The sequence below is a fragment of the Bos indicus x Bos taurus genome, chromosome 16, assembly GCF_003369695.1.
Source record: "Bos indicus x Bos taurus breed Angus x Brahman F1 hybrid chromosome 16, Bos_hybrid_MaternalHap_v2.0, whole genome shotgun sequence".
Taxonomy (NCBI): domain Eukaryota; kingdom Metazoa; phylum Chordata; class Mammalia; order Artiodactyla; family Bovidae; genus Bos; species Bos indicus x Bos taurus.
In genome coordinates this window covers 25,577,353-25,599,212 of record NC_040091.1, presented here as the reverse complement: position 1 = coordinate 25,599,212, position 21,860 = coordinate 25,577,353, and the positions used below count along the sequence as shown (strand labels likewise).

The window sequence follows — 21,860 nt, the reverse complement described above, 5'->3', positions numbered from 1 at the left end:
CTCTTCCCAGTCAATCCCCTCTCCTACTTCCCTGAGGCAACCATCATTCTAAATTTTGTCCACCATAGATCAGTTTTGCCTGTTCTGACCTTTATAATAATGGAATTACATGGTATGTAAGTACTTTTTTGGTTAGGTTATATGCATTCAATATATCCTTGAGATTTAATTTTGTTGTGTGTGTGAGCATTCCATTCCTTTTAATTGTTGGGTTGTATTTCATTTTACAAATATACCAGCTTGTTTTTCCATTTTTCTAGTGTAGTCACATTATATATTCTTGAATAAGGAAATATTTGTATCAGACTGTATTTGCGGGAGAGATTGATAGTCTATGCTAGTATCTTTATTACAAATATACCTCACTCAGTTACCTTTTAGTAGGATTTTAAGTCTTACAATATTGATGGGGAGTAGTAATTCATAGAAAGAAAGTATAGAGGCAACTGAAAGAATGGAGGGAAATGGAGTGCTTCCAATAGTACTTTGAGTTTCTTTGCTTTTAAAGAAAACCTGTCTTCCCTGTGCATCCTGTTCTAATGATTCTGTCTTTGCTATGCTGCTAAGTCACTTCAGTTGTGTCTGACTCTGTGCGACCCCATAGACGAAAGCTCACCAGGCTCCCCCGTCCCTGGGATTCTCCAGGCAAGAACACTGGAGTGGGTTGCCATTTTCTTCTCCAATTCTTTGCTATAACTACATTTTATTATAATTAACTTTTTATGTATTTGACTCTCCAGTTGATTTTAAAGCCCCTTGATAGCAGAGGCTGTCTCTTTGGTTTCCCCAGCACACAGCCCAGAACCTGACACATAGTAAGTATTTAGTACCTGTTTCATGAATGAATAAATGAGTGAATGAAAAAAAAGCATTCACTGAGTGACTTCTTTAGCCCAAGTTTCAGTCTCAATATTTCTCTGTATAATATAGGTAATATTTTCTTATATGGGCTGATCTATAGTTGTGGAATATTTCAAATGTTGTTTCAGTCATGTGTGCTTTTATTTCTAACTAGACTCTAAAATCTGAAGGCAAGGGCAGGGATGGCTACTAAAGAACAGAGTTGGTGTCACCTAATGCTCATTGTCTTCCATGTCTTTCAACATAAATGTAGAATGGAATACTGAAAAACAGTATTCTGCTTGCATGAAAAGTGCTGTTTGCATGAAAGATCTTTTTTTTTTTTAAAGATCATGTTTGGAATGAGAAGCCCCAAGTCCTAGAAGTTGCTTAGATCATAGTATCCCACTTCCTGATTCTTCAAAAAGACCAAGAGCATCCAGAGGACAGGGAGTGTCTTTTGTATTTTTGTGTCTCCAGGATCCAATAGATCGCCTCTCAGTAGTTGTCACTGGATAAATTTTTAATAGAAAAAAAGAAGGAAGGAAGGGCAGATGGGAGGTGGGTGGGTGGAAGCAGGGAACTGAAGCTAGAGTTGAAAAATGATTTTGCCAAAATTTGCATCAGAATCCAGGTCTCTTCTTTTCCAACACAGCTCTGTTTCCACTAGATGGTTCACATTGTAAGCATTATGAGCATCGTCAAAAATGCCATCTATTTTCCTGTTACTGATGGCAATTTAATTAGGACACCAGTCGCTTTGCTTCGCTGCAGCTGTTTCCACCAGGGTACCTGAAATGCCAGTGCCCCAGCTGTCTTGATTGAGAGGCCTAGTTTGCAGGAAAACAAGACAAAATACTTTGCTGCCTTAATTCTAGTGGGAATTTAATTTAATTAGCATCTGATTTACACAATGCACTTCTGACAGCTGTGTTTGTGGAGTATCCGTGGAAGCAAGAAATTATCATCTATTGAAACCATCATCAAAGCTTATTTATCTTCCTGCTGCATCTTCCCAGCCTTCGGCTTTGGGGACTTCTGTGTGTTTATTGCACACTTCATGGAGGTTACAGTAAATAAAACTGTAGTACGTGCATAAGGATTTGCGGAGTGTTTAGTGCAGGCATGTTGCAAGGCCTTAATAGGATGAATCTGAAAATGAGGCTTTGGTGATCAAAAGACAGGTGTTTTTTTAATGTTAGGTTCTAAGGATCATTAAGGATCTCAAATTAGAGAATCTTACCACCTGGGCCAAAGGAGCACTCACAGAGGCAGCATTTGGGGCTTGCGCTTGCGCAATGCCGTCTGCTAGTCGCTGCTCTGGAAGGACGTGGTTGATCGTGGATGGGCTGAGCGCTGGGGCCTCTGCTCGAGCACCTGGAGCTGTCTTGGGAGAACCAAGGGACTGGTTTCAGGACCTTACCCCTGCTTATATTCCCCAAAGCCCGGCACACAGTAGATAGTTGTTGGATGAGAGAACAAGTGAATGTGATCAGCTTTAACTGAACTGGAGGCAGAACTTTTAATAAGCTTTGTCCAGGCATTCACTGTTCCCCCTGTGTTCAATACATCCATTATCTGAAGAATGATTAGCATGATTTTACAAATCACAATAATACTGGCAGGGGACTAACTAGATAAAGGAGTTTCTAACCAGGTACAGAGAAGGGAGCTCACACATCTAAATAAGAGCTCAGGTATGGGTTGGGAGGGAGGCTCAAGAGGGAGGGGTATATGTATATTTATGACTGATTCCCCTTGTTGTACAGCAGAAACCAACAAAATATTGTAAAGCAATTATCCTCCAATTAAAAATAAATTTAAAAAATAAAGCCACAGGAAAATTTCAAAGAAGAGGTAGAAATAGAGAAGTCTTGAATCATACAGATATTTTATAGGAGACAAATGTTTTTTTGTTTTTTTTCAGCAGTTATTTATTTATTCATTTGACTGTGTCAGATCTTAGTTGTCACACTTGAAATCTTTGTTGCATCATGCAGGATCTTTCACTGTGTGCACAGACTCTAGTTGTACAGCGTGGGCTCCAAAGTGTGCAAGCTTCAGTAGTTGTAACAGACAAGTTTAGTTGCTCCTCCACATGTGGGATCTTAGTTCCCTGACCAGGGACTGAACCACATCCCCTGCACTGCAAGGACCACCAGAAAAGTCCTGGGAGACAAATGTTTTGATAACAAGAGATAAAAGGTGGGAATCCCGAAGAGAGAAAATTATATTAACAGAGTTGAAAAGGCATGAAATAAGCTGATTTTAAGGATAAGGGAACTAGGCTTATAGAACTAGGATATGTATGGTTAAGTTAGGGCTAGTTTATGAATGACCTCGAAGAATTTCAAATTTTACTCTGTAACATCTGTGGGACCTTTGAAGATTTTTGAGAAAGGGGGTGACCTGACTAGATTCATGGCTTAGAAGAAAAAACTCTGGCATTGTGGTAAAGAATAAACAAGCGGAGAGAAGGAAATTTTTCATGCCATCATGGGTTGGACAGAGTTTCCGTGTTTCCACAGGTGAAGTAACAATGAAGAAATTGGTGCATCAGTAAAGCCTGGAAGCTTGGTTGCTGACTTGGAAATAAGTTTCAGACATAACACAAAAGATAAATTGTCAGGATTTAGCAATGGATGGAGAAGGCAATGGCAACCCACTCTAGTACTCTTGCCTGGCAAATCCCATGGACGGAGGAGCCTGGTAGGCTGCAGTCCATGGGGTTGCTAGGAGTTGGACATGACTGACGGAGAAGGCAATGGCACCCCACTCTAGTTCTCTTGCCTGGAAAATCCCATGGATGGTGAAGCCTGGTAGGCTGCAGTCCATGGGGTCGCTAAGAGTTGGATGTGACTGAGCGACTTCACTTTCACTTTTCACTTTCATGCATTGGAGAAGGAAATGGCAACCCACTCCAGTGTTCTTGCCTGGAGAATCCCAGGGACAGGGGAGCCTGGTGGGCTTCCATCTACGGGGTCGCACAGAGTTGGACATGACTGAAGCGACTTAGCAGCAGCAGGGCATGACTGAGCGACTTCACTTTCACTTTTCACTTTCATGCATTGGAGAAGGAAGTGGCAACCTACTCCAGTGTTCTTGCCTGGAGAATCCCAGGGACGGGGGAACCTGGTGGGCTGCTGTCTCTGGGGTCACACAGAGTCGGACACGACTGAAGCGACTTAGCACCAACAGCAGCAGCAATGGACAGCTGAGAGTCAAGGTTGCCCCTTAGGTACCAAAGTTGCCAACTGGGCTGAAGGCAAGAAAGCTGATGCCTTTAGAAAGAAAGAAAAAAAGTCTAAAAAAGATATTGGTAAATATAGCATATGTTTCCTACTTGAGCATGTCATTAGTATACCTGGTATGTATACTAGGAGATTGAACCAGAACCCCTACAGTGAAAACACAGTGTCTTAACCACTGGACCACTGGGAAAGTCCCTGTCCTCCTGGCTTTTGAATACTCACTAAGCTTTCCTTTTAAAGGCCAAGATATTCTCCCTTCCCATTCACTTGAATCCTCTGTTGGGATCTGCTGGGTATTTCATCCACTCATTGTCCCCCAGCCAACTGAGTGGAGGACTTTTAGTTCTCACCATGCAGTTTTCTGTGATCACAATTAACCATGAGAAGAGAGAACTCCAGCCCAGGTACTTCTTCATAAATATTAGGATGGTGAACTTCTTTTGGAGACAATGGGTAGCCAAGATGAAAGGGTTTTGCATAACAATGTAAGCAGTTAAGCGTGTTTAAATCAGGACAGGATGAAAAATGTGAAGCAAAGAGAGCTGTCACGCACATTGCATAATGGAAACACCAACCAACTGGCAGTGTAATAATTTGCTAAATATGGTTGCAGTAACTTCCAAACTGTTGCTGGATACTAGCTGTACCAGTCGAGATTCTCCAAAGAAAGAGAATCAAAAAGATTTATTTCAAGGGATTGATTGTCTTACACAATGATGGGGACTGACGAGTCCAAAATCCATAGGGCAAGCCAACAGGCTGGAAACTCGGGCTGGATTTTTTTAATTTATTTGTTTATTTTGGGCTGCACTGGGTCTTTGTTGCACATACTTTCCTCTAGTTGTGGTAAGTGGGGGCTACTCCGTAATTGTGGTGCACCAGCTTCTCATTCGGAGAAGGCAATGGCACCCCACTCCAGTACTCTTGCCTGGAAAATCCCATGGACAGAGGAGCCTGGTAGGCTGCAGTCCATGGGGTCGCTAAGAGTCAGACACGACTGAGTGACTTCACTTTCACTTTCATGCATTGGAGAAGGAAATGGCAACCCACTCCAGTGTTCTTGCCTGGAGAATCCCAGGGACAGGGGAGCCTAGCAGGTTGCTGTCTATGGGGTCACACAGAGTCGGACATGACTGAAGCAACTTAGCAGCAACAACAGCAGCAGCAGCTTCTCATTGCGGTGGTTTCTCTTGTTGTGGAGGGGCTTCCCAGGTGGCGCTAGTGGTAAAAAACCTGCCTGTCAATGCAGGAGCCGAGTAGACCTGGATTTGATCCCTGAGTCAGGAAGATACCCTGGAGGAGAAAATGGCAACCCACTCCAGTATTCTTGCCTGGAGAATGCCATGGACAGAGAAGCTGGTGGGCTACAGTCCATGGGGTCGCAAAGAATTGGACATGACTGAAGCTGCTTAGCACACACTCTTGTGGAGCTGGGCTCCAGGGAGTTGGGCTGTAGTAGTTGGGACTCTTGGGCTCTAGAGCACAGGCTCTCAGTAGTTGTGGTGTGGGCTTAGTTGCTCTGCAGCATGTCAGATCATCTCAAATCACGGATTGAAACCCATGTCTCCTGCATTGGCAGACAGATTCTTTATGACTGAGCCACCAGGGAAGTTGGGTGGATTTGATGTTGCAGTCCTGAGGTAGAATTTCTTCCTCTTTGAGGAACCTCAGCTTTTCTCTCATAAAGCCTTTCAACTGATTAGATAAGGCCCATCCACAATATTGAGAGTAATGTCCTTTACATAAAGTCAACTGATTTTTAGATGTTAACCACATCTGCAAAATACCTTTATAGTAACACGTGGATTAATGTTTGATTAAATAACTGGGCGTTAGAGCCTAGCCAAGTTGACACATAAAACTATCCCATCAGCCAATGAGGAAGACTGATATTTCAATCAATTGCCTAAAATTAACGTTAATAAAGTTTGTATACGAAATTTCAAGGGACTTCCATTCTGGTCCAGTGATTAAAAACCCACCTGCCAATAGAGGGGACATAGGTTTGATCCCTGGTCTGGGAAGATCCCACATGCCATGCAGCTACTAAGATCATGCACCATGACTACTGAGTCCATGTGCTGCAACTCCTGAAGCCCAAGCACCTAGAGCCTGTGCTCCAAACAGGAGCACTCCAGACGTGAGAACAAGGGAGTCACTGCTGTGAGAAGCCTGCACACTGCACCGAAGAGTAGCCCCCACTTGAAGACACTAGAGAAAATCCACACAAAGCAATGAAGACCCAGCACAGCCAAAAATAAATAAACAGAAATAAAGTTTCAAGAACTACCTTTCATTGAACTTGAAGATGTATGTTCCCCACCATCAAGGCATTCTTGGGAGACATTTTGTTCTTGGGAGTCATTTTTCTCTGTTACTGAAACTTTTTCCCCAAGACCGCTAAAGACCATCAGGAAACATTTATCTGAGAAGACATTTTATACAGAAATCCACTCAATTCTAAATAGAATTTTGTTTCTACTACTTTGCCCTGATTTATACAGCTTGTTGGCCTGAGGCCGTCTTGAAGATGACAAAGTAAATGTGTCAGGTAAATTGTGTCCACTTCCTTTCAAATGATTTGTTGGGGAACCTTAATCTTCTTTTTCTCAGTATAAATCCTGTCCACTCAAATTAAATTCAGACTGATGTCACTCCCACTTTGTCCCCAACATAAATGAAATCATATACAGAAGATTTTCCCTAAAGAGATTTCAACATTCTTTTTCCTCTTGTGCCTGAAAAGCTGATAACTGTGTTTGCTAGCTCTTGGCAAGCCTGCATAAGTTGCCTGAGAAACAGAATGGTTAAAGGTGTGGTTGCCTTCATTTTGCTGTAGGTATAATAAATAATTATATCTTGTGGTTGGAGATGGGGCAGTTTGGCAGAAGACAGAAACTTTTACAGGAATAATTGAAGGGTATCATCTCCCACAAGCCTGCAAAGATGAAAAAGACCCAAGCAATTCTTGGCAGGCTGTTCATCCAGGGTAAGATGCTCAAATGATGTTTGGCGGTATGGAGATAAAGGGTAGACGCCTGCGTGCATTTGCCAGACAGCTTCTCTCATCACTTCAGACTTCTTGAATTTCCACTCTCAAGGTTAAGGTTTAGGGTGACTCCATCATTAGAAAAGAAAGATAATAAAATGAACTTTGATTTGCCTGTACTACACCCAATGAAGTGTGGTGGCAGTAACCTAAAACATTAAGAAATCAGAATGATCATTAAAATTTAGTTGATCGATTAAATCAACAAACTTTTGCTACTTAACTGGTTAGTTGGGGATACTTTTGGCTGGCAAGGATCTTGGGTTTAAACATCATTGGAAGGGAAGTTAGTTAGCCCTTTCCCAACGTATCTTTGGATCTTGGGAGCTGCCAGATAGAGCTGGGCACATACTCTTTAGCATCCATCAATCTACAAAAGGTAGAGATGACTCCTGGGAGGAAAGTGACTCAGATTGGAACTCCTTCTCCAAGGTTCAGTGATATAAAAATGAGGTAGAATGAACTGAAATGATACTGACCAAGGTTAGGTGTCATGGAAGGAGATAAAGACTCAAGAGGAAACCCTCTGTGAAAAGAGGTGGGGTCTGGAGTGGTGACAAGTACTGTTCTTTGTCTAGATTATTGGTAGACAGTGTTCCAGTTATAGGGCATGACTAATGGTAGACTCTCGTCCTACTAAGTCAATCTGACGTTATGATTGTGTTTTGGGGAAAGTGGCCATGGGTCTGTAATATCACCAGAATTGTACTTTCTAGGAGGCTTGTTCTTTTTTTTTTTTGGCTAGGATGCTCATGATTAATATATCAGAGACTGTTTTCCTGGTCCATTGATGACCCATTTGGGTAAATAAACTGGTGGAAAATATAGGAATGGATAATGGTGGTAATAATTTTGGTCAGACATCTGATGCCAACAGCCAACTCATTGGAAAAGACCCTGATGCTGGGAAAGATTGGGGGCAGAAGGAGAAGAGGGAGTCAGAGGATGAGATGGCTGGATGGCGTCACTAATGCAATGGATGTGAACTTGGGCAAACTTCAGGAAATGGTGAGGGACAGGGAGGCCTAGTGTGCTGCAGTCCATGGGGTCGCAAGGAGTTGGACACAACTGGGTGACTGAACAACAGCAACAATGGTGGCAAATGAGACAGCCAGACTAAACTTGCAGGAGATGATTTCCTGGTTAGGCCCCAACACAACACAATAAGGCAGGAGGAATAACGGATGCAACTCAGCGTGATCAGTCTAGCCTTGAGGAGTAAGGCAGAATTCTGGCACTTTGGGAGCATTGTGACTTGAAGTCAGCTGGCTGCTGAATAGAGGTTCCCATTAACCTGAAGCCATCCATTCCAGGAACTCTGAAACCTTGACTGATGGGAGCAGGGCTTCCAAGAATGAAAGACAATGAAGAGCCCAAGTTCCTAGAGAGACCTGGGGCCCCAGTGGCAGCAAGACAAAATTAGGAAATTATTGTTGTTACCTTTGCGGCCCATCTCAGATGCATTTCAAGTGGGCCCCCTTCAAGGAGATGTATGTCCAGGTGATTAGGCCAGGCGGCGACGTCAGAGGTCTGAAGGGCCCCAGTTTCCCAAAGCCTCCTGAAACAATGTTTACTATCCATAGACATTCCAGGAAACTGGAACAGGAAAATGGTATGGAGAGGCTGGGACATGGGCTCTTGGAGACAAGTCGTATGCCTAATAGCAAAGCCTAACCTACCCAGTGCGGAACAGAGGTCAGGCTTACCTGACAGCCTTAGGGGTGGGGAGCAGGCAGGCTGGCTAGGATAGCCTCCAACTGAGTCACCAAGGAGCCCTCGTTGCCGGAGAAGCCCAGGGCTAATCAAGCAGCAAGTTCAAATGTGGACTGTCACCCACTCAGAGTGATGGGAGTAGGGGGTTGTTGTGGCCTCTCCATGTGGCCTCATATCATTCAGAAATCTAGCCCAACCTTCTTTACAACATGAAGCTTTCTAAGAGGACAAGCATCCAGGTGCAAGTGCTTATCAAGCATCCAGTTGCGTCATATTTGCTACTCTCTGTTTACCCAAGCAAGTAACATAGCCAAGGCCATAGTCAATGTAGGTGAGGCTATATGAGGACATGAATTCCAGAAGGCATTGTTCTTTGGGGACCTTCAATATAACAGTCTATCGGCTCAGTCCCATTAGTTATGTCTGACTCTTTGCAACCTCATGGACTGTAGTCTGCCAGGCTCCTCTTTGCATGGGACTTTTCAGGCAAGAATACTGGCGTAGATTACCGTTTCCTCCTCCAGGGGGCCTTTCCAGCCCAGAGATTAAACCCACATTTCCTGCATCTCTTGCATTGGCAGGCAGATTCCTTACCACTGAACCACCTGGAAAGCCTATAAGTCATTAATTAGGCATTAGCAACTAATATTCACAGTTTTAAAAAGAGTTTTCATATTTATTATTTCAGTGTGTTTAACAATAACTCTTGAGAAACAAATAAAACCCCCATTTTACAAAGAAAGAAGTAGAGGCTCAGAAATTAAGACATCTAAAATTATACAACTAGTAAGAAGCAGAATTGAAACTTGAACCCAGGTCTTATTATTGCAAAACCTATAGTTTTGTATATCATAGCTACCTTTGGCCAGTACAACCTGTGTTACGCACTTATGATTTCCATGTCTGATCTTTACAGTTTTCCAAAATTTGTTGACAAGTTAACGAGAGAGTCATTTACTTTTTCCAAATACTTTCTGTAGGACTTAGATTGCCATTTATTTTTTATGTGTTTGGGGAAAAATGCACCCAACTCTCAAAGATTGCTATGTCATAACAGAGTTATTAGCAATGTTTGCTTATTGGGGAAAGCAAGCCTCAAGTAAACCAGCACAGCTGTAGGGAAGGACATCCCTTATGTGAAACCCCAAAAGAAAGTTTTATTTAGACTTTATGATGCCCAAAGTTTCTTTTTAGGAACCGAGGGTTCTTTTCTACATCCTTGCCACCTGACAAAGAGTTTTGGCCTAAAACTCCCATGTCCAAGTTCCCTAAGGCATTTATGTGCTGTGCTATGCTGTCCTTAGTCACTTCAGTCATGTCTAACTCTTTGCAACCCTATGGACTGTAGCCCACCAGTCTCCTCTGTCCATGGGATTCTCCAGGCAAGGATACTGGAGTGGGTTGCCATGCCCTCTTCCATAAGGCACTTACACTACTATGCAAATATCAATACTAACAGCCCACAACTGATGGACAGGACTTGCACCACTGGGGTGGAGTTGGGTTTCAGGGCTTATAAATAAAAATGTATATTGAGAAAGAAACCACAATTGTTCTTATGATGGCTTGCAATTCCTGGCTAGTGGAGAATAAATCACAAAGAGATTAAGATCAGATCTGGCTCAGAAGCACCACCTGTGGTGCTGTTGCCATGGTAATCAATGACCAGGGAACAGAAATCCAGGGGAACCATAGCCTGGCTGCCCATCAGGAGCTGGAATCTGCCATCGGGCCCTCCCTGGATGAGGCGCTCCACTGAGAAATGCCCTCCGCAACATCTTGTAGCCTTGTTCCATACTCACGGCCCCTGGCCTCCAGGTGACATTTCTCATTAGGAACACTGGCTGGTTGGGCCTTTGATCCATTCTCTTCACTTCCCTTGTCACATTGCTAATATAAAGAGAAATAAGGAAATGTTTACCTGTAAACCCAATACCTCTGACCTCTACATCTTATAGAGACACCCTTCTAAGAAGCTTCTCCTATAAGCAATCTCAGGTTTCACACCACCTTCTACAACCTATCTCGTGATGTTCTAACTTCACACCAGAGGCAAATATGAATAAACTTCATGGGGTAAGGCACCTTAGAAAAATAAGTCAGTGATCATGGGGGCTCAGTGAAACTGCAGTACGTGAAATACCATGTGGGAAATGCTCCTCTCTATAGGCCCAGATCCAGAGAAGGCAATGGCACCCTACTCCAGTACTCTTGCCTGTAAAGTCCCATGGACAGAGGAGCCTGGTAGGCTGCAATCCATGGGGTCGCTAAGAGTCAGACACGACTGAGCGACTTCACTTTCACTTTTTACTTTCATGCATTGGAGAAGGAAATGGCCACCCACTCCAGTGTTCTTGCCTGGAGAATCCCAGGGACAGGGGAGTCTGGTGGGCTGCTGTCTATGGGGTCGCACAGAGTCGGACACGACTGAAGCGACTTAGCAGCAGCAGCATAGACCCAGACCAGAAACACCCAACATTCCCATCTCAGGGCTCTTGCTGTCCCCATCAGAATGTGACATACCTTACTTTGTGTTCTACAGTACTCATTTAACATATACTGGTACTTGGGCTGATGAAGACCAAAGAAGACAGCAAATCTTTCACCAAGAAATTCACAGGCTAGAAGAAAGAAGAAGCACTTTGGTAAGCTGAATTAAGAATGAAAGCTTAGAGTCTGTGGACATGCCAAGAGTTTCAACTAGCCCACAGATTGTCTATTATTACACTTACCTTCAAGGCTGACAAGATATTTTAATTCCTGTAGACTCTCACAAATTTTGGGAATCAAAGGGAATTTGTTAAATCTTGTATCTTCATATAGGGTGGCTTCTAAACTATGTTTTTCAGGTGAATATATCAAGAGATCTTCAAAATACTTAATAACAAGTACAGGTCCTGAGCAATCAGAATAGATGTTGTCCATTTACACGTGTGTCATCTGATCATCAGCTGTGAGTACATTGCAAATGATACCAAAAATTAAATCCAGTATTACCAAGACCCATGTCAGAAATTCTTCCATGCATCAAAAAAAACTCCTCCCTAAGCAGCAATTTAAGTAAAGCTTTCTTTATCTGCCTTCACTTCAGTAGTAAGGTGGCTTGCAGCCTCAGGGATTGTTAGAGTCAGGAATAAAGGGTTAGCATGAATAATGAGTGGTTTCCAGAAGGTCTTTCCTAGAGATGTTCTCTCTTAAAAGTACAGGACTAGAGGACTTCCTTGGCAGTCCAGTGGTTAAGACTTCTCTTTCCGATTCAGGGGGTGCAGGTTTGATTCCCGGTGGGGGAGCTAAGATCCCACAGGTCTTGTGGCCAAAACCCCAAAACATAGAACAGAAGCAATAATGTAACAAATTCAATAAAGACTTTAGAAATGAGCCACATCAAAACATGTAGGACTTCTGATGCACCTCCTCCCATTAGAGGACTTTGTGATTCCCATGCTTTGTTCCACTTCTAAAGATACCGCTCATACAGACATCAAAATGACGCCTTCTATTTTTTTTTAATGTGCTTTATCCTTTCAGAAATACTCTAGCTTTTTAATCTCTTTGTTTGCCACAGTGCCCAGTACATGTGCATAAGAGAAGTTTCTAAAATATTAGCATCTCAGGACGTTTTCCTGTTTATGATCTACTAGAATTTTAAATTGAAGAAATTAGTTACCAGTGTCATCTGGATTCCAGTTCTCACCAAAGTCTCTGTGTAGAGATCAGGATATTGACTGTTAACATATTTATGCCTCCACTATAGTCTGGAACCCCCAGGCAGAAGCTCTTTAAGATTACAGTTCTATATGGAACCCAGAGGTGGAAAGATTCCCCGTGTGTCCTATCCCCGTCATCTGAAATCAAAGCCCAACGTGGAAATCACTGTAGTCCCCATTCTCCTTCACACTTTCATATTGTTGTGCTGAGTTTTCCTTTTTTTAACATGACCTGATCTTTTAAGTTTCCATCCCTCACTGACTAAAGCAACTTAGCAGGCACACACAAGGATCGCTAAAGTAATTTTCAAATTACTAACCCTCTGTTGCTGCTGCTGCTAAGTCGCTTCAGTCATGTCCGACTCTGTGCGACCCCATAGACAGCAGCCCACCAGGCTCCCCCGTCCCTGGGATTCTCCAGGCAAGAACACTGGAGTGGGTGGCCATTTCCTTCACCAATGCATGAAAGTGAAAAGTGAAAATGAAGTTGCTCAGTCGTGTCTGACTCTTAGCGACCCCATGGACTGCAGCCCACCAGGCTCCTCTGTCCATGGGTACTGGAGTGGGGTGCCATTGCCTTCTCCACTAACCCTCTACCTTGATCTAAAAGTACTTAGGGCTCATACCATCTGACTAAATCACCCTTAATGTAATTTAAGGTCACCCTGGTCACTTTCATGTTCCCCAAGCTGGCATTGGCCAGACATACTTTCAGAACTCTCTTAAGGTGTCTCCTCCAGAGGTCACCATTCCTGAGTACTCCAGTCTATAGTCCATATATACCTCCTACCCTGGGAAGTGTAACAACAAAGCATCATTATAAGCATGTTTACTGGCCAGTATTATTCATCGAATATTAAGGTCCTTGAAAGCAAAGACTGTCATTTGTCTTTGAGTCCCAGGGACCTGCACAGTGCTGAGCATATGAGTATTCAGTAAATGTTTATTTAATGAATGAACGGCAATCAATTCCTAAGAGCTATGCTTTCTATTTTCTCAGATTTTAAAAGTTGTTTTCCCTCCATCATATACACATGTTTGGTTAGTTGCTCAGTTGTGTCCAACTCTTTGCAACCCTGTGGACTGTACTCTGCCAAGCTCCTCTGTCCATGGGGTATTTCAGGCGAGAACACTGGAGTGGGTTGCCATTTCTTTCTCCAGGGGATCTTCCTGACCCAGGGATCTAACCTGCCTCACATTGCAGGCAGATTCTTTACCCACTGAGCCACCAGGGAAGCCCATCATATACATAAGTATATATGAATTAGAACGAAGTGAGTAATTAGATGTTGCCAATTGTGTTTTTTTTAACTGGTGAAAGTCAAACAAAACAAGATTTACTATTCATTTTTTATAAATAAATAAATACAGGAGCCCCGGTGGCTCAGAGGGTAAAGGGTCTGCCTGCAGTGCAGGAGACCTGGGTTCAATCCCTGGGTCAGGAAGATCCCCTAGAGAAGGAAATGGCAACCCACTCCATTATTCTTGCCTGGAGAATCCCATGGATGGAGGAGCTTGGCAGGGTACAGTCCATGGGGTCGAAAAGAGTTGGACACAGCTGAGTGACTTCACTTTCATTTTCTCTTATAAATAGCCACTTAGGCCATTCATTATCTCCTTGAGAGAGGTCAATAAAAGTCTTACTAATAGTAGAATGATTATGACAAGGGAACTGGGAACTGTGTCAGATAACAATAGTTAAAATCAAGAAAGAACTTGGAAGTTTATTCATGTGAAGAGTCCACTCAGTGAGGACTGACTATTGTCTTCAAATGTTTGAAACTCTGTCCTATGAAAGAGGAATCTAGATCGGTTTTGTCTGGCCTTTAAAAGAGACAATTAGGATCAAGGGGGAAAACTCTAAAAGAAGGTTTAAAGGAAGATAGAGTTTACTAACAAGAGCTGGGAAAAGATGGCAAGGTCTCCCTGAAGATGTGAGGCTCTATGCCTTCAGGAATGTTCCAGTGTAGATCTGGAAGTGAACAGATCTTCAGAATGCTGTGGAGTGGATTAAACCACTTCAAGTCTCGTCTAACTCTGAGGGTCTATAAGCCTGTATTTATGACAGAAAAAACAAACAAACAAACCCACCATAGCAGTACTTACTAGAAAATGAGGTTCTTGCTATTTGCCCTGCACAAAACCATAGGTAGGGCCCCCAGGCAAGTTTAGACTAAAAAAGAACAAGAAAGGGAAACCAGGTTAGAGTAATTAATAACAGAAGTGATGACTGCAGAATCTGCAGTATAGAGGCTTCAACATGCTTTGTAATAGGTTCCATTTTCTCTTTTATAGATGAGAAAACGAAGATGATCAAAATTATAAGCTGATTGTACACAGCTCCAGAAAGCAAACCAGAACAAGGAGTTAGCTTAAAACTATTTTTGACAAAACTTGTTGGTTTTATCTCTCATTCACTCAGCCCCCATGTTCACTAATAATGATAATCTAACTTACAGGATCAAGTGTTGAATTTGTTGTCTGTTCATTTTCTTCCTCTTCCTCCTCCTCTGTGCTATATTCTTCCATGATGTCTCCATCAGCAAAATGGATAATTCTTCTGGGAGTTGTCCTTTTGGAAGGTCCACTCTCCTCTAGTTCTAACTGCTGGAAATTGTCTTTTTCCATAAGGAAATAACTAGTAAGTGAAAATCAGGACACTTTAGAACAAGTTGTCCAGGAGAGTGTTATATAGCAGAGACATGTCTAGTCATTTTCTTTTTCCTTTTTGGCCATTTTGTGCAGTGTGTGGTATCTTAGTTCTCCAACCAGGGATCAAACCCTCACCCTCTGCAGTGCACAGGCAGAGTCTTAACCACCAGGGAAGTCCTTGCTGATTATTTAGTTATTCTTGATGGACTGTGAAGACAAAGAGTTCACAGGTAATCACAACCATGATCTCATCAGTTCTTCAAATCTAATACAGGACTGTCTAGCTCTGTACCAAAATGGAAAAGGTTTAATTAGCAGTGAAAATGTGAACTTTAGGTCTTCAAACAAATATGTCAGCAGGGTTCCTTTACACCTTATTAATTGCAAAATCCACAGCTGCTAGTGGGGAGTGTCCATCAACCTGCGGAAATTCCTCAGTCATTTCAATGAATACTGAGAAGCAATACAAGTAGTGGTGAAGAGTACAATCTTTACACAAAACAGCTGAAAATATTTGCCAAGTATATATCTGATAAGGAACTTATTTTGAGAACATATTTTTAAAAAACCACTGCAATTTATAAAATATAAACAACTCGATTTAAATAGGGGCAAAGAATTTGAATAGACACTTTACCAAAGATTTATAGGTGGCAAATAAATTTAGGAGAAGTGCTCAATGTCAGTCATTAGAGAAATACAAGTGGAAACCATATGTCATATCATAACATAGTCACTGGAAGGCAAAAATTAAAGACTAACAATGCCAAGAGATGAGGAGTAAATGAAGCAACTAGAACTGTCATATGTTGCTTGCTAGTGGGACTGCAATGGCACCCCACTCCAGTACTCTTGCCTGGAAAATCCCATGGATGGAGGAGCCTGGTAGGCTGCAGTCCATGGGGTTGCTAGAGTCGGATATGACTGAGCAACTTCACTTTTACTTTTCACTTTCCTGCACTGGAGAGGGAAATGGCAACCCACTCCAGTGTTCTTGCCTGGAGAATCCCAGGGTCGGAGGAGCCTGGTGGGCTGCCATCTATGGGGTCGCACAGAGTCAGACATGACTGAAGTGGCTTAGCAGCAGCAGCAGTGGGACTGCAATGGTATGGCCACTTTGGGAAACAGTTTGTATATGTGTGGGTCAAGTGTGTCCAATTCTGTGACCCTACTGGAGTTGGTGTGCCATTTTCCTCCTCCATGGGATCTTCCCAACCCAGGGACTGAACCCAATCTCCTGTGTCTCCTGCACTGCAAGTGGATTCTTTACCTGCTAAGCCATCAAGGAAGCCTAGAAAACAATTTGGAAGTTTCTTAAAAACATATACTTAACCATATAATCTTGTAATTCCACATCTAGATATTTACCCAAGAGAAACAAAAACATATGTCAGTATAAAGATGTATATGTGAACATTCTTATCAACTTTATTTATAAGAGCCCCAAACTGAAAACAATCCATATGTCCATCAGCTGGTAAAAAGATGAACAAAATGTGGTATGTCTATGCAATGCAATACTGCTCAGTGATTAAATGTTACTGGACAACAAATATTTGCAATACTCTGAAGCAATCTCAACAGCATCATGCAAAGTAAAAGATGCCAGATTCTGTATGATTCTGTTTATTTGAAATATTAGTAGTAGAACACAGATCAGTGTTTGCTAGGACTGAGAGGATGGAGAAGACTGACTACAAAGGGGCCAAGGGAACTTACGAGGGTGAGGGGACTGTTCTCATAGATAGCATGATTGTAGTGACGGTTGGAGAAGGCAATGGCACCCCACTCCAGTACTCTTGCCTGGAAAATCCCATGGACGGAGGAACCTGGTAGGCTGCAGTCCATGGGGTCGATAAGAGTTGGACACGACTGAGTGACTTCACTTTCACTTTTCACTTTCATGCATTGGAGGAGGAAATGGCAACCCACTCCAGTGTTCTTGCCTGGAGAATCCCAGGGACGGCGGGGCCTGGTGGGCTGCCATCTACGGGGTCGCACAGAGTCGGACATGACTGAAGCGACTTAGCAGCAGCAGCAACAGCAGCAGCTGTTGTGAAGTACTTATCACTTAATAGTGTGTATATATCAGACACTGCTCTAATTTAGTAAGTACACTATTTTCTTTATTTTTTTTTTTGAGAGCAAAACACCTAACACTATTTTCTTAATATTTCATATATTATATCAGCAAACATGGGAGGCTGAGCTGATGTGGAAGAATTTTCCTTCCTGTTCGAAACATACAGAAATGCTGGATAAAATTAAACAAACAAAACATTAAATCAGGCTGCCCTTAAGGAAGTAATAAAGAGAGAGAGTCAGGGAGAGAGGAAGGGAAGGACTAAGGGAGGTGGGAAGGAAGGAGGAGGAAAAGAGGAGAAAAGGAAGAAAAATAGAAAGCCAGGTTAGGTGTTAGGAAAAGAGAGGAAACTCAAAATCATATCATGAGCTGAAACTGAGATGGTTCCTGGAATTTCAGAATTAGATATAGGCCTTGAGGCTAGGGCTTTAATACTGGTGTGGAGAGGACAGAGTCTTAAATCACAAATCCCATGAGTGTAAGGGGATGAAATGAAGCAACCTGCATAAAACTAAGATAATAAAGTACCATCTTATTATAAAATATGGAGGAGAAAAACTATCTGCTGGTCTATAAAAGTGGCAAAATAATTTATCATCTCTCAAGGCAACATGGGTAGAAATAGTCACATGAAAAACACTATGGGCCACGTGAGCCCCGGGCCAGGACCACATACTGGCTTGTGGCCCGAGTTCATAGTCCTCATCTGGTCCTGAAATGAAGCTGAGTGACCTGAAGTCATCGCAGTCCACAGAACTCTCAGATGCAAATGCAAATGCAAATGCAAATAACGCTGGAGAGAGAGTTCAACCAGACTGGGAACGCTGGACCTCCACTGCAAAAAACACCCTAAGCAGGCACTAACTGCAAATACTTGGAAATCATATGACCAAACCAACCATCAGGAGGAGGGTTCAGCAAATGAAATGGAAACATTTGGGAGAGCCCTCATCCAAGAATGAGGAACGATAAACATGAAGTTTTAAAAATGAAGGATGAGTTTTAAAATCTTTTAAAAAGCTTTAAAAGTGATGGAGATTCAGTGATCAAGGCTTCACCTTCCAATGCGAGGGGTATGAGTTTGATCTCTGGTTGGGGAGCTAAGATTGCCCATGCCTCGGGGCCAAAAAACCAAAACATAAAACAGAAGCAGTATTGAACAAATTCAATGAGGACTTTTTAAAAAAATGGTCCACATTAAAAAATCTTTAGAAATGAATATGTTTAATATATTCCAAAAGGTAAAGGAAGCAAAACATTATAAAATCCAAAAGGAGCAGGTTGATTTGAAAAATAACCAAACAGAAATTCCAGAAATGAAATATATAGGACCATAGGATAGGTTGGATGTAGATTGAACATAGTAAAGAAATTGGAGGAAATCTCTCATAAAACACATATGTATGTGTGTATATATACACACATACATATACATATACATATATATTCTGTTACCATGAAATATGTACTTCCCTGGTAGCTCAGACAGTAAAAGCGTCTGCCTACAATGTGGGAGACCCGGGTTAGATCCCTGGGTTGGGAAGATCCCCTGGAGAAAGAAATGGCAACCCACTCCAGTACTCTTGCCTGGAAAATCCCATGGACAGAGGAGCCTGGTAGGCTACAGTCCATGGGGAAGCAAAGAGTTGGACATGACTGAGCAACTTCACTACCATGAAACATATATTAAAATATATATACATAGTCTGTTAAGATGAAAGCAAAGTTATGAGCTAAGGAATAGATGAGAAAATTCAGTATACATTTAATGGAAGTTCTGAAAGAAGTGAATAGAAATAATGGGGCTATGAATTTTTCATATTTGAAGAAAGACACAAATCTTCAAATATTAGTAACATGAGAATACTAAGGTGAATAAAAGAAAATCAAACCTGATCATAGAAATTATGGAAAATCTTGGACTTCCCTGGTGGTCCAGTGGTTAAGAACCGGCCTGCCAATGCAGGAGGCATGGATTTGACCCCTGCTCTGGGAAGCCTCCACATGCCATGGGGCAGCTAAGCCTATGAGCCACAACTACTGAGCCCACGCTCCAGAGCCTGTGCTCTGCAACAAAAAAGAAGTCACCTGAAATGAGAAGCCCGAGCACTGCAACTAGAGAAAGCTCTCATGCAGCAATGAAGATGCTGTGCAGTCAAAAATAATTAATAAAATGTTAAAAATAAATAAATAATAGAAAGTATGGAAAATCTTAAATTTTATAATAGATGGGCAGATTAGCATCAATTGAGATCAGAAGATAATTGATGATTGCCATGAAGAACTCAATATCCATAAACAACAAGGTCTGACTGTATAGCACAAGGAACTATATTCAATATTTTGTAATAATCTGGAAGGGAAAAGAATCTGAAAAATTATGTACATAATATACACACACATATTTTCTGGTGTACATTTATAACCAACTATACTTGGATAAAAAATTGAAAACATTTTTAGAAAAGAATTCAATATCTAGCTAAAAATTATTATTTTTATTAGGTTGGGGCAAAGTAATTTTGGTTTTGCATTGTTGACACTTGCCTTTGATACTGGAATACATTCTTAAATAAATGTGGCTATGTTATAGAGGAGACTGAAAAAGTTGGCTTAAAACTCAACATTCAGAAAACTAACATCATGTATCCAGTCCCATCACTTCATGGCAAATAGATGGGGAAACAATGAAAACAGTGACAGATTTTATTTTGAGGGTCTCCAAAATCACGGCAAATGGTGACCGTAGTCATGAAATTAAAAGATGCTTGCTCCTTGGAAGAAAATCCATGACAAACCTAGACAGCATATTAAAGAACAGAGACATTACTTTGCCGACAAAGGTCTGTATAGTCAAAGCTACGGTTTTTCCTGTAGTCATGGATGGATGTGAGAATTGGACTATAAAGAAAGTTGAGCACTGAGGACTTATGTTTTTGAACTGTGGTGTTGGAGAAGACTCTTGAGAGTCCCTTGGAGTACAAGTTGATCCAACCCGTCCATCCTAAAGGAAATCAGTCCTGAATGTTCATTGGAAGGACTGATGCTCAAGATGAAACTGCCATACTTTGGCCACCTGATGAGAAGAACTGACTCATTTAAAAAGACCCTGATGCTGGGAAAGATTGAAGGCGGGAGGAAAAGAGGACGACAGAGGATGAGATGGTTGGATGGCATCACCTACTCGATGAACATGAGTTTGAGTAAGCTCAGGGAGTTGGTGACGGACAGAGAAGCCTGGCTTGATGCAGTCCATGGGGTTGCAAAGAGTAGGACACAACTGAGTGACTGAATTGAACTGAACTGAATGTGCATTTCTCGCCTTTTTTTTTTTTTTTTTGCCAATGACTTATTACTTGCTGCTTATTTTATATGTATCTTAGACTATGGAAATGGTTAGACAAAAAGCAAATTTGAGCGATTTCCTTTTTCGAGTTCAAAATGGGTCGTACAGCAGCAGCGACAACTCACAACATCAGCAATGCATTTGGCCTAGGAACTGCTACTGAATTACAGTGCAGGGGTGGTTCAAGAAGTTTTGCAAAAGAGATGAGAGCCTTGGAGATGAGGAGTGCAGTGACCAGCCATTAGAAGTTGATAAAAACTAATTGAGAGCCATCATTGGAGTTGATCCTCTTAAGTTGCTGAAGAACTCAACGTCAGCCACTTTATGGTTGTTCAGCATTTGAAGCAAATTGAAAAGGTGAAAAAGCTCACTAAGTGTGTTCCTCATGAGCTGACCACAAATCAAAAAAATCATCGTTTTGAAATGTCATCTTGTCTTATTTTAGGCAACAACAACGGACCATTTCTTGATCAGATTTTGACGTAGGATGAAAAGTGGATTTTATATGACAACTGGTGACAACCAGCTCAGTGGTTGAACCAAGAACCTCCAAAGCACTTCCATAGCCAAATTTGCACCCCAAAAATGTCATGGTCACTGGCAGTCTGCTGCTGGGCTGATCCACTACAGCCTTCTGAATTTCATCGAAACCATTACATCGAAGTATGCTCAGCAAATCAAGGAAATGCACTGAAAACTGCAACAGTTTCAGTCTGCATTGGTCAATAGGAAGGGCCCAATTTTTTCCAAGGCAATGCCTGACTGCACATGGCACAACCAACACTTCAAAAGTAGAACAATTTGGGCTTCAAAGTTTTGCTTCATTCGCCATATTCACCTGACCTTTTGCCAACTACCGCTTCTTTAAGCATCTTGACAACTTTTTGAAGGGAAAACGCTTCCACAACCGGCAGGATGCATAACATGAGTTTGTAGAATCCTGAAGCATGGATTTTTACACTACAGGAATAAACAAACTTATTTCTTGTGGGCAAAAATGTGTTGATTGTAATGGTTCCTATTTTGATTAATAAAGATATGTTTGAGCCTAGTTATAATGATTTAAAATTCACAGTCTGAAACCACAATTACATTTGCACCAACTTAATAATTGATTAGTCTCAGGTGTACAGCAAAGAGATTCCATTTTTTGTATGTATATTATTTCAAACTCTTTTCCACTACAGATTATTACAAGATATTGAATATAGTTCCCTGT

The 21,860-nt window shown here is 41.8% G+C and overlaps 1 protein-coding gene across 1 annotated transcript; it reads right to left on the bottom strand.

The window, feature by feature from the left end:
• Positions 1–9,501: 9,501 nt before the first annotated feature.
• Positions 9,502–15,419, bottom strand: FAM177B (family with sequence similarity 177 member B). The gene is made up of 4 exons (XM_027565942.1): positions 15,018–15,419; positions 14,667–14,733; positions 11,377–11,474; positions 9,502–10,743 (listed from the first exon to the last, which is right to left on the bottom strand). The coding sequence occupies exons 1-4, from the start codon at positions 15,186–15,188 to the stop codon at positions 10,561–10,563; spliced, it is 519 nt and encodes a 172-aa protein (XP_027421743.1). The 5' UTR covers positions 15,189–15,419; the 3' UTR covers positions 9,502–10,560.
• Positions 15,420–21,860: the final 6,441 nt, after the last annotated feature.

Excerpts from the sequence above, each read along its gene's own strand:
- FAM177B (XM_027565942.1), bottom strand. The coding sequence starts at position 15,188 with ATGGAAAAAGACAATTTCCAGCAGTTAGAACTAGAGGAGAGTGGACCT. Across the intron at positions 14,734-15,017 it reads CAAATTCAACACTTGATCCT|TCTAAACTTGCCTGGGGGCC; the intron begins GTAAGTTAGATT and ends GTTCTTTTTTAG. Across the intron at positions 11,475-14,666 it reads AGCAAGAACCTCATTTTCTA|CCTGTGAATTTCTTGGTGAA; the intron begins GTAAGTACTGCT and ends TCTTTCTTCTAG.